The sequence below is a fragment of the Musca vetustissima genome, unplaced genomic scaffold (genome assembly GCF_032173495.1).
Source record: "Musca vetustissima isolate MV318-11 ecotype Yass unplaced genomic scaffold, APGP_CSIRO_Mvet_v1 utg4619, whole genome shotgun sequence".
NCBI lineage: Eukaryota > Metazoa > Arthropoda > Insecta > Diptera > Muscidae > Musca > Musca vetustissima.
Genome location: NW_026885061.1, coordinates 44901 through 56819, shown reverse-complemented (window position 1 = coordinate 56819; position 11919 = coordinate 44901). Strand labels below are relative to the sequence as shown.

Below are 11919 nucleotides of genomic sequence, written 5' to 3'. Positions count from 1 at the left end.
TACTTCCGAAGTAGTTTTTTTCCAAATTTTTGGCATTTTTGATACTCTTCAAAATTGTATAAACAAAATGTGGAACTAACTATTGATGACAAACTGCTTGGCATTTAGTATTTTTTTATTACAAAATAAGCTATACGAATTCCCTAGCTTCTTTTTATTCTTAGCCACAATCATTAATTCACATACACTCACACACACTTCATTTCACTTTTCTCTTCTTCCTCTTCGTTAAACAGGTATCGATCCGGAAGGTAGCCGTCTGAAGTACAGTATATCAGGACCAGTTTTTTCTGTCGATCGTGATACGGGTGTGGTACGATTACGTCAGGAACTTGATCGTGAATCACAAGATTCGATTGAGGTCATCATCAGTATAACCGATGAAGGTGTCTATAATACCGAACCAAATACTGTGTCGCTGCGCAGAGTTATACCAGTGCGGGATTACAATGACAATCAGCCCACATTTGTGGGACGTCCATATTTGGCTAGTGTTAGTGAGGATTTGCCAGTGGGATCCGAATTGAAAATTGAACCTAGCATAATTGTTATTGATCGAGATATTGGCATCAATGCTGAGTTGGATATCAAATGTGTTGAGGTGAGTAATGGTTTTCTATTGTAATAAAAACGTAATTATTAATTCCATCGTTTTTTAGGAAAATGACATTTGTGACACCTTTGAAGTCCAGGCTGAAAAATATGCAGAGGGTAACTACACAGCACGAGTGGTGTTGAAGAAACCTTTGGATTATGAAAGTCGTCCGAATTACATTATGACAATATCTGCCACAGATGGTGCTTTTGAAAATCGCCTGTCTTCGGAGGCAACCGTTTCCATTACCGTACTCGACATTCAAGATCAATTGCCTATTTTCACAAACGCTCCCTACTCTGCAACTGTGGATGAAAATACCCCAGCCGGTGTTAGTGTTCTAACAATCAAAGCCATTGATGGTGATGTCGGCATACCCAGAGATATCTTATTAACCTTGGAAGATGATCAAATGGGTCACTTCGATTTAATGCCCTTTGGTGACCCCAAAGAGGGTACAGCTGTATTAAAAACAACAGATTTACCATTGGATCGTGAAAATCCTGAAATTTTACAAAATGGTGGAGTGTATATACTAAATGTGCGGGCTACGGAATTGGTAGATGGTTTGCCAACCGATGATTCGTCAACAACACAAATCACAATTGTGGTCAATGATGTCGATGATCATATACCGGAATTTAATGGCGACATTTTCAACATTTCAATTGCTGAAAATTTGGGAAATGGTATGCCTTTGCCGGGTTTAACCGTAATCGTCGATGATCGTGATATGGGCAACAATAGTCGTTATTCTTTGGAATTAAGAAATGTCAAAAATGCTGAAAATACCTTTGCTGTGAGTCCCACTGAGGCTCAGGGTCGTACACCCATTGTGATAAAAGTAATTAATTCCTCACGCCTTGACTATGATGTACTTGATGAAGAATTGCGGGAATTTTCCTTCGATATATTGGCCTTGGTAAATGGCGAAGAGAAATCCAGGGCTCGCATTAATGTCCAGCTAACAGATGTCAACGATAATCCACCTATATTTGAAGAAACTAGTTATCGCTTCTTGGCAGCAGAGAATCTTACAGAGGGCACCCAAATCGGCATGGTTCGGGCAACGGATAAAGACTCCGATGGTTATGGTTTAATTACCTACTATCTAAAGGGCTTTGGTGCCGAATACTTTTATACCGACCCGTTGACTGGTGGTTTCTATGTCAATAAACCTTTGGATTATGAAAAACAAAATAGTTACAGTTTATCGATTGTGGCAGAAGATGGTGGTGGTCGGGAGGCCAATGCCCAGGTTTATGTTGAGGTCATCGATGTCAATGACAATTATCCACAATTTGAACAAACGGAATATTCACGAACCATACGCGAAGGTACCAGTCACTTTGAACCTCAATTTAATGTACGAGCCACCGATTCTGATGGCCCAACACAGGGTGGTGGAAAAGTTCGCTATGCCATTGTCTCGGAGAATAGCATATCGGGTAATGTGTTCAGCATAAATGAAGAGACTGGAGAAATTGTTTTGCAAAAGACGGCACGCTCCATGGATACGGAAAAGGGTGAATATGAATTGGTAGTATCGGCAACAGATTTTGGTATACCCCCGTTAATGAATACGACAAAAGTTTATGTACGAGTTGGTATTTCGGGAAATCAACGACCCATCTTTAAGGGACACTTTCAAAATATCGAAAATGTCCCTGTGTTGGGACCGCCAAGTTATCGCGTCTCAATACCTGAAAATGCTCCCGCCGGCCATAATGTTACCATGGTAAAAGCTCACGATCCCGATGGTTTGGATAGTTTGTTGCGTTACCGGATAGTCGGAGCAAATGATAATTTTGAAATAGATGAAATGTAAGTGTCCTTGAATATTAGTTTCATAAAATCCGCGTTTAGTCCTTTGAAATTATTTCTATAAAAGCCACACTTTGGTTTGGATAAATAGTTTTAATCCCTACATTATATTTTCTCTTTTAGTACTGGTCTCATTACTGTTTCAACTCAAGCCCGACTGGATCGTGACTCAAATATGGATAGTTTTGAGATCACCGTAAATGCAGTCGATTCAGGATTACCTATACCTGAGACGGCAACAACTACCGTTTATGTCAATGTGAAAGATATCAATGATGAGAAACCGAAATTTGAACAGCATAGCTATGTTGCGTATGTTTCCGAACGCACTGAAATTGGTGAAACAGTACTTAAAGTTCGTGCCATCGATAAGGACTTGCATTCCAAATTGAATTATACCATTAAATCACCCATAAAGGCTACCTCTAAAGCTGGTGTTAGTATCACCAATCGTAGCAAATACAATGTGGAGGAAGCTTTTCGCATTGACCCTGCCAAGGGTATCATTTATGTTAATGGTAAGCTGAGCCATGATGAGGCAGCCGTGATTATTTTACCCATTGAAGTCAAAGATCTCAATGCTGAAGTGGATCCGGAGGGTCAAATTGATACAACGGAAGTCACCATTTATGTACAATCCTTTAAAGATACCAATCCCGTGTTCACGAATAAAGGTTGGACCAGTTCCAAGCCAATAGTCCACATTAATATTATGGAAGAAATGCCCATCGATAGTACCCTGTTCACATTGCAAGCCAATGATCCGGTAACACAATTACCCATTTTGAGTTTTGAATTGGTCGAACCCAAAGAATTGGAATATTTCCATCTGCACGAACGTTCCGGAGAAGTTAGTCTACGTAAGCGTCTAGACTATGAAGCACTGCGCGAGGGACAGACACAATTCGAATTTCAAGTCAAAGCCAATGCTCCAGATTTACAGCGTAGCACTGTGACTTTGGTCAATGTGACGGTGCAAAATGTCAATGACAATAGTCCCATATTTGAAGAAGTCTCCTATCACACTTCCATTGTGGAAAATAAACAACACCCGACCAAAGTTATACAAATTAAGGCCACAGATAAGGATGCTGCCTTAACCGAGCGTGATGAACGTTTGGGTTATCACAAAGTTTCCTATTCTCTATATGGTGAAAATTCTCATTTATTCGAAATCAATTCTCAAACTGGGGAAATAATCATAGCTCCAAATCAAACGGTGGATCGTGAAAGAACACCGCATATAAAGCTGCAGGTGAAAGCAGAAGATTCTCCCGGTCGTCCCACCGATTCTAAGCAAAGTTTAGTCGATCTCACCATCGATGTTTTGGATGTCAACGATAATGCTCCAGTTTGGAGTTTGCCAGAATATACCACGGTTATACCGGAAAATGCTCCAACAGATACATTTGTCATTAAGCTATTGGCCACCGACTTGGATGATGGTCCGGGTGGTGAAGTCCAGTATGAAATTATCGATGAGGGTGAAGTTTATGGTTATTTCAAAATTAATAAAATGACTGGAGAAATTAAAACGAAAAGAGAACTAACGGGCAAGGGAAGATCAGAACCATTTCAGATAAGGGTACGAGCGGCAGATAATGGGGATCAGGTACCCAAACAGAAGTCTTTAAGCAGTGATGTAAAGGTGGTGATCTTTATTGGTGATGTTAGTGCCAATGATGGTATTCCGTATTTTGTGGAACCCGAAATTGGTCAAATGGTTAATGTGACGGAGGTAAGAAAATTGAAATACTATAATAGTTGAAAAATTTGTTTTAAAAAAATTCAGCTGTAGCTTCAGCGATAAATTCATTTTTAAATATCCACGTTTAAGGAACAGTCATTGAAGTCAAAAATCCACGCTTCGGAGATAGCCCTTGATTTTTTATAACCTTCACCACACTGTGGTACAGGGTATTATGTCTTTGTGCCTATGTTTGTAACATGCAAAAGGAAACGAGATGGGCCCATGTTTCCTTTTGAGAATATGCACAGAATCACTTTCTGAGACGATCTATACATGTCCGTCTGTCCATGTTAAATTGTAAACAAAGTACAGGTCGCAGTTATTATCCGAATTGGATGAAATTTGTCATAGCTCATCTATTTGGCCCAAGGACGTACCCTATTGAAATTGGGAAAAATCGGTTCAGATTTAGATATAGCTCCCATATATTTTCGTCCGATTTAAGGTAAATGGTGCACCAAAGTACCTATGTATCTTTCGATTTGCACAAAATTTGGCATATCGTACTAAATTAAGTCTAGAGAGATGTATGTTACGTTTCATGAAAATCGGTTCAGATTTAGATATAGCTCCAATATATATTATCGTCCGATTTTAGGTAAATAGTGCACCAAAGTCCCTATAAATCCTTCGAACTGCATGAAATTTGGCATAGCGTACTGATTTAGGTTTAGAGAGATGTGTTTAATTTCGTGAAGATCGGTTCAGATTTATATATAGCTCCCATATTTTCTGCTGATTTTGGGTAAAAAATGCACCAAGTTCCCTATATATCCGAATTGGATGAAATTTGTCACAGCTCATCTATTTGGCCCAAGGACGTACCCTATTGAAATTGGGAAAAATCGGTTCAGATTTAGATATAGCTCCCATATATTTTCGTCCGATTTAAGGTAAATGGTGCACCAAAGTACCTATGTATCTTTCGATTTGCACAAAATTTGGCATATCGTACTAAATTAAGTCTAGAGAGATGTATGTTACGTTTCATGAAAATCGGTTCAGATTTAGATATAGCTCCAATATATATTATCGTCCGATTTTAGGTAAATAGTGCACCAAAGTCCCTATAAATCCTTCGAACTGCATGAAATTTGGCATAGCGTACTGATTTAGGTTTAGAGAGATGTGTTTAATTTCGTGAAGATCGGTTCAGATTTATATATAGCTCCCATATTTTCTGCTGATTTTGGGTAAACAATGCACCAAGTTCCCTATATATCCCTCGATTTGCACGAAATTTGGCATAGCGTACTGAACTGAGTCTGAAATGATGAGTAATAAGTTTCGTTCAGATTTAGATATAGCTCCCAGATACATTTCCGTCCGATTTTATCTATATGTTGCACCAAAGTCCTTATATATCCTTCGATTTGCACGAAATTTGGCATAGCATACTGAATTGAGTCTAAAATTATTGGTGGTAAATTTCGGGAAAATCAGTTTAGATTTAGATATAGCTCCCATATATATTTTCGTCCGATTTTAGGTAAATGGTGCACCAAAGTCCCTATATATCCTTCGATTTGCTCGAAATTTGACATAGCGTACATTTAAAAAAAACACGAACCTTTCAAAAGTCCTTACTTAAAAATAATATTTATTATATATTTTAACAGAATTTACCTGCCGGCACTGTTGTATTCCAAGTTCGAGCTGCAGATCCCGATGATCCCAATACACCTTCGGGAACTTTATTCTACAGAATATTAGATGATACCGCAGATGCACAGTCGTTTAGTATTGATGAAACCACGGGTCTTATTGTTACCACCGAAGTACTGGATCGTGAAGCCAAGGATATGTATAATATCATATTGGAAGTATACGATAATGGACAGCCAAGGCAATCGGCAACAAGGGTGCTACAGGTCAAGGTGTTAGATGTGGACGATCACAAGCCCCGATTTGTGAGGGAAATTGTAAGAAAAATATTGTGATTAATATTCCAAATAAAAAATGTGATTTGATATCATTTCAATTTCAGGATGAAGGACCATTGGAATTAATGCTGTTGGAGGAGGAGCCTAAGGACACCGTTGTTGGTAATTTTTCCGCCATTGATGAGGATATTGGTGAAAATGCTGCCATCGAATATATCATTACCGAGGGTAATGAGATGAATGTTTTCACTGTTGAAAGAACCGATGATAATCTGGCCATTCTTAAGACCAATCAACCAGTGGATCGTGAAGCTGTTGAAAGTTTTACCCTAACCATTAAATGCTTGAAATTGGGAGAACCTAATTCAGTGTATCTGGGTGAAACCTATGATCGTTTTGATCTTTCACAGCGGCGGATTTTAATTAAAATCATTGATATCGATGATAATTTGCCACAATTCGAACGCAAGGATATGTCGGTGGGTATACGAATCAATGTACCGGTGGATAGTAAAGTTACCACCATTCATGCTGTGGATCTTGATGCAGAGGCCAAACCCATACAGTTGACCATTGAAAATGTAACATTTGTACCACAATTCTATAAAAGAACGAAACAAATTGAAACCACTTCATTGCAAAATCTATTCACTCTCAACAATAGAACGGGAGAATTAAGGACCAGTGGTTCTTTTGCCGATTATGTTGATGGTTATTTCAATATGCGTATAAGAGCGAATAATTCGGAGAAAATCAAACGTCATACATTTAATAATTTGAAAATATTCGTAATACGTGATAAATCTCTGCTGAAATTTGTATTCACCCGACCACCGAGTGAAATTCAAAATATCATTAAACCCTTCCAGGAAATGATAAAGGAAAAATTGAAGCCACTCGGTTTGGATTTACATCTGCTGGATACACAGGTCTTGGCTCGTGCTGATTTAAGTTTAGATTTTACGGCAAGCAGTTCATGTTTCCAATTGTTCAAAAACGGTTCAGCTGTGTCCATGATGGAAATGCAAAAACTAATGGATTCACCATGGCTGAAGAGAGAACTATTCGATATTTATGTGGAATTTGGAGTCAGTGAAGTGGAACCATGTTCGGTAAGGAAACCCATAGCGGCGGCAAGTTATATGTCAGCACCGGGTACATGGTTGGTTATCATAGCTGGGTTCATTGGACTAGCGGCCATTATAACAGCCTGCACAGCATGTTGTCTGAGAAGAAAGTAAGTTGGAAATATTCGGTATTAAAATGTATAACCTTACATTAATCACACCCCTTTGTCTTTGCAGATACAAAATACACTCGAAACGTAGCATACAACAGGCATCACGTTCCACCACCGAAACATATGGGGTAGTGGGTGTACCCACAGTTTATTTACCCTATTCTGAACCAATTTATGGTCCATTGTAGCATCCAGTCATGTGGCATAGTTTTAGTTAATTATAATAATGCAGATAAGTTCTAGCTTTCTAAGATCCCTCTTAGCATACCCCGTAGTATCCGTTCAAAATGTCCCGATTCAATGTAAATGTTGAATTGTGGTCATTCGCAAAAAAACTAGCCATAAAGACTGCGCATATTATTTCAAGCAAACCGTTTTAGTTTTATAATATGCCTGTGATTTTTTTCTTCTTTGTAATACATACAATACAGAATAATGCAAAACTTCACATCGACAATTTATGTATTGATGTATTTGCTCTTAGTTTTTATTTTAATTTTAAATACTATACTATAATTCTATTTTTATTCAATTTCTGAAATGTGATTCATAAGAGGTTTTAAGCTTCAATCTTTTTTTCTTTTCTATAAATAATTTTAAATTAATTTTTAATTGTACGCAAACAACGAAATCATCATCATAATCATGTTTAAACATGTTAGTCTTTAGTTGTAAAAAATCTATAATGTAATAAAATTATGTATAAATTATTTTTATATATTTTTTCAAATAAAATAAGAGATAAGTGAAATGAAATTGAAATAATTTTTCATTAGTGAGTATTTGTAGACCCTTCTCGATAACAGGGTGATTGAATAGACCCCGGACACACATGTCAAATTAACTTTACGGTCAATAACCAACAAATTATACGTAGATAAATATAGCGCTGTCAAGTCGGTTCACCCACAATTCAAATTATACTAAATTTAGTATACAGTAGTACCAATTTCCAAAACATTCCAATTTTACCAAATTTAGTACACTTAGTACAAATTTCTAAAACTTCCTACATACTCACACCCTACACCCCCACAGTGATCCCAAATCCAAGTTTCAGGATTCCAACTCTATCTGTTCATTCACAAAATTTCAAAAACTTTTACATACCTCAATCTTATACCTCCATAGTGATCCTGAATCCAAATTTCCTAATATTCAAATTGTACCGAATTTAGTACGATTTAGTACTTCTCGTACACATAAGTAACAAATTTCCAAAACTACGTTTATATCTCAATCCTACACTGCGACGGTATATTCAATTTTCAGAATTCCAGCTCGATTTATATCTCCAAATTAAATTTGTACCAAATATAGTACCATATAGTACTTTTCGTACACATGTGTACACGCTTTCAAAACCATCACCTTAAATAGACCCTACATCTCAACCCTTATTTGCATTGCAAATTTCAAGTTTTTAACTCAATCCATTAACTTGCTACGAAATTTTACTAAATTTAGTACATTTTAGTACTTTTCGCACACTTATAGTTCAAATGTCCAAAAAACCCTTTGTTATATCTATTCTATACTCCATCAGTGACCCTCATTTAAAATTTAAGAGTTCTAGCTCTACCGGTTCGCCAAATACAATTGGTATCATATTTAGTACTTTTTAGTACTTTTCGTACCGTTCTAGGACGAAAATCCAGCCTTATCTGTCATCTTTGGACGAAGAGTGACGCTTACCCAAAATTTCAAGATTCTAGCTTCAGCGGTTTCGTCTGGGCGTTGATGAATCATTAAATCAGCCAGTCAACCACTTTACTCTTTTATTAATATAGATTAGTACTCTTTTACACTTTTATAGTAAATTTGTACCATATAGTACTTTCGTACACATGAGTACACGCTTTCAAAACCATCTCCTTAAGTAGACTCTACATCTCAACCCTAATTCCCATTCCACATTTGAAGTTTTTAGCTCTATCCGTTCACATGCTACGAATTTGTACCAAATTTAGTACATTTTTGTACTTTTTGGATAGTTATAGTTCGAATTTCCAAAAACCCTTTGCTACACCTATCATACACACAAACCAAATTTCGGAGTTCTAGCTGAGTCCCATCTTCGGACTTGATCTAGGATTGGTAAAGGTTGTACAAAGTTTCGTTCGCATGGCATTATAAAATTAATTTTCAGCTAAATTTTAACCATGTTGTGGTGGAGGAACCTGAAGGTGTGGGCCGATATTCACCTTCTTCGACAAAAAAAATCTCAAAACAATGCAATAAAAGTTAAGATCATCGGATATATATTTCAAAATAAAAACAAATTTTTAAATACGATTTTAAAACCTCTCACTCAACTTAATTTTATTTCAAAGTCCTTATTTATTACTTTGATGTCCTCCAAAATAATGTTTAAAACCAATGATTACAGCTTCAAATGAAATTTAAAAAAATATACTAAACCCAGTGAGTGGACGGGGCAGAGCAGTGAGTCGGACGGATGCCCTACACAACATCCACGAAAATCGATCTTTGAGTGGTTCTAGAGGTCAACAAATATTACTAATATTCAGTACAGGCCTTTTAATTTCTTATCCAGATTCCCTTCACAGTGGGTTGTGTTGTGATGTTCGGCTTTCAATTGTGGCCTATAGATAAACTTGAAAAAAAAAAACACAAACACAAAAAAAAAATTAAGTTTTCGGTCCACTTCATCCCAATATTATTATCTGATCATCGCCGAAAATTATAGGCGTTTTTCTTGACAATACCTTTATGCTCATGGAAAATTTCAAAGCGATCAGCGCTATATTTTCGCGCCCTAAGGTGGTAATGGGCTACTAAATAATACATTAATATGTAAGCACCTGTAAATATTTAAGTGTAACTCCTACATCCGAGTACATACGACAGTATAATTGGTATAAATTTAAGTCAGGGACCATTTGACCCGCTAAATATTGACCGATCTTTATCGAAACAGACATGCTTAGTCTTTGGTCCGATCCTCTTCTCCATTTAAAAATTCCCAATGTTTGGGCCATAATTGAGGCCTCTGGAGCGACCAAAAAAACCGATATCCCCTTCATTGGACAGAACCCATCCTACATGCAAAATTCCGTGAAGATTGGTCCATAACTGTGGCCTCTATCATGTTTACAAATTAGAATGGACAGACGGACGGACACACATGTCTAGATCGACTCAGCTAGTCTAGATATGACGATCGGTATACTTAAAGGTGGGTTCAGTACCAATATTTTGCGGCGTTACAAACTCTTGTGGGTGCACAACGCTATAATACCCTAACAACATAGTTGTCTGAATGAATTTTAAAATTTGTTTCTAAAAATCTTTAAAGCATGCACTTTATTAGCTCTGAATGCCCTTCACACATAGCCCATTAACTTCAAGTTTATAGCTCTGAATGTGTTTAAAAGTGAATCTTAAACCCCTACAAAAGTGAGGACATGGATAGAAGACTATATTAAGAGCCCAGAAGGACAAATTTACCATTCATTAAGAAAGGGCCACATATATTTGAGTGCGGTTATTCATGGTTATTAAGAAAGATTTTTGTTAAAAAGTATTCCCCTTCTATATCGAGTTCTAGCGCGTATTTCTCATCCTTATTGCTTTGAGCCATAAACTAAATGCCAAAAGACGAAACTTTGACATCCAAATATTCTACCAGAAATCGATAATCTTCCACTTATACCCCATCCTTGCTCAGAAATAATTTACACCTAATAAAGTTCGTATAAATTGTATATTAAGAAGGCATTTTTACCACTAAATAGATCTGAAATACGCCAATAGCATGTATATTTTTAAAAGAGTAATGTGATAGGCTGACTGACTGATTTAACGATTCATCAACGCCCAGTCGAAACGCCTGAAGCTAGAATCTTGAAATTCTGGGTGAGGGTCACTCTTGGTCCAAATGTGACAGATAAAGCTGGGTTTTTGGAAATTCGTACTAGAACGATCCGAAAAGTACTAAAACGTACTAAATGTGCTGCCATTTGTATTTGGCGAACCGGTGGAGCCAGAACTCTGAAATTTGGTCGATGATGGAGTGTAGGATAGATGTACCAAAGGGTTTTTGGAAATTCGAACTATAACTATCCGAAAAGTACGTAAATGTACTAAATTTGTGAACGGATAGAGCTAAAAACTTGGAATTTGAAATGCGATTTAGGATTAGGAAGTAGGGTCGATATAAGGAGATGGTTTTGAAACCGTGTACTCATGTGTACTATAATTATATATATGGTACTATAATTAGTACAAATTTAATTTAGAGGTACAAATCGAGCTGGAATCCTGAAAATTGATATCAACATTACCGACGGAGAATAGGATTGGGATATGTACGTAGTTTTGGAAATTTGTTACTTATGTGTACGAAAAGTACTAAATCGTACTATAATTGGTACAATTTAGATTTGGGTGAACCGATAGAGCGGGAACAATAAAATTTGGAGTCAGGATCACTGTAGGGGTGTAGAATTGGGGTCAGGACTCAGTTAAAGACATTATTACTTATGGGTACTAAATGGTACTAAATTTGGTACAATTTAAATTTTAGGTGAACCAATTGAGCTATAATCATGAAATTTGGAGTCAGGATCATTGTTGAGGTGTAAGATTGAGATATGTAGGGAGT

At 36.9% G+C, this 11919-nt stretch overlaps 1 protein-coding gene across 1 annotated transcript; it reads left to right on the top strand.

The window, feature by feature from the left end:
• Positions 1–236: 236 nt before the first annotated feature.
• Positions 237–7522, top strand: LOC133332182 (cadherin-23-like; the record flags this gene model as incomplete). Its single annotated transcript, XM_061540563.1, has 6 exons — positions 237–601; positions 660–2419; positions 2543–4157; positions 5789–6091; positions 6157–7289; positions 7357–7522. Coding segments are annotated over 6 exons (5300 nt in total), but the record flags the coding sequence as incomplete, so codon positions are not given.
• Between the last annotated feature and the right edge of the window lie 4397 nt (positions 7523–11919).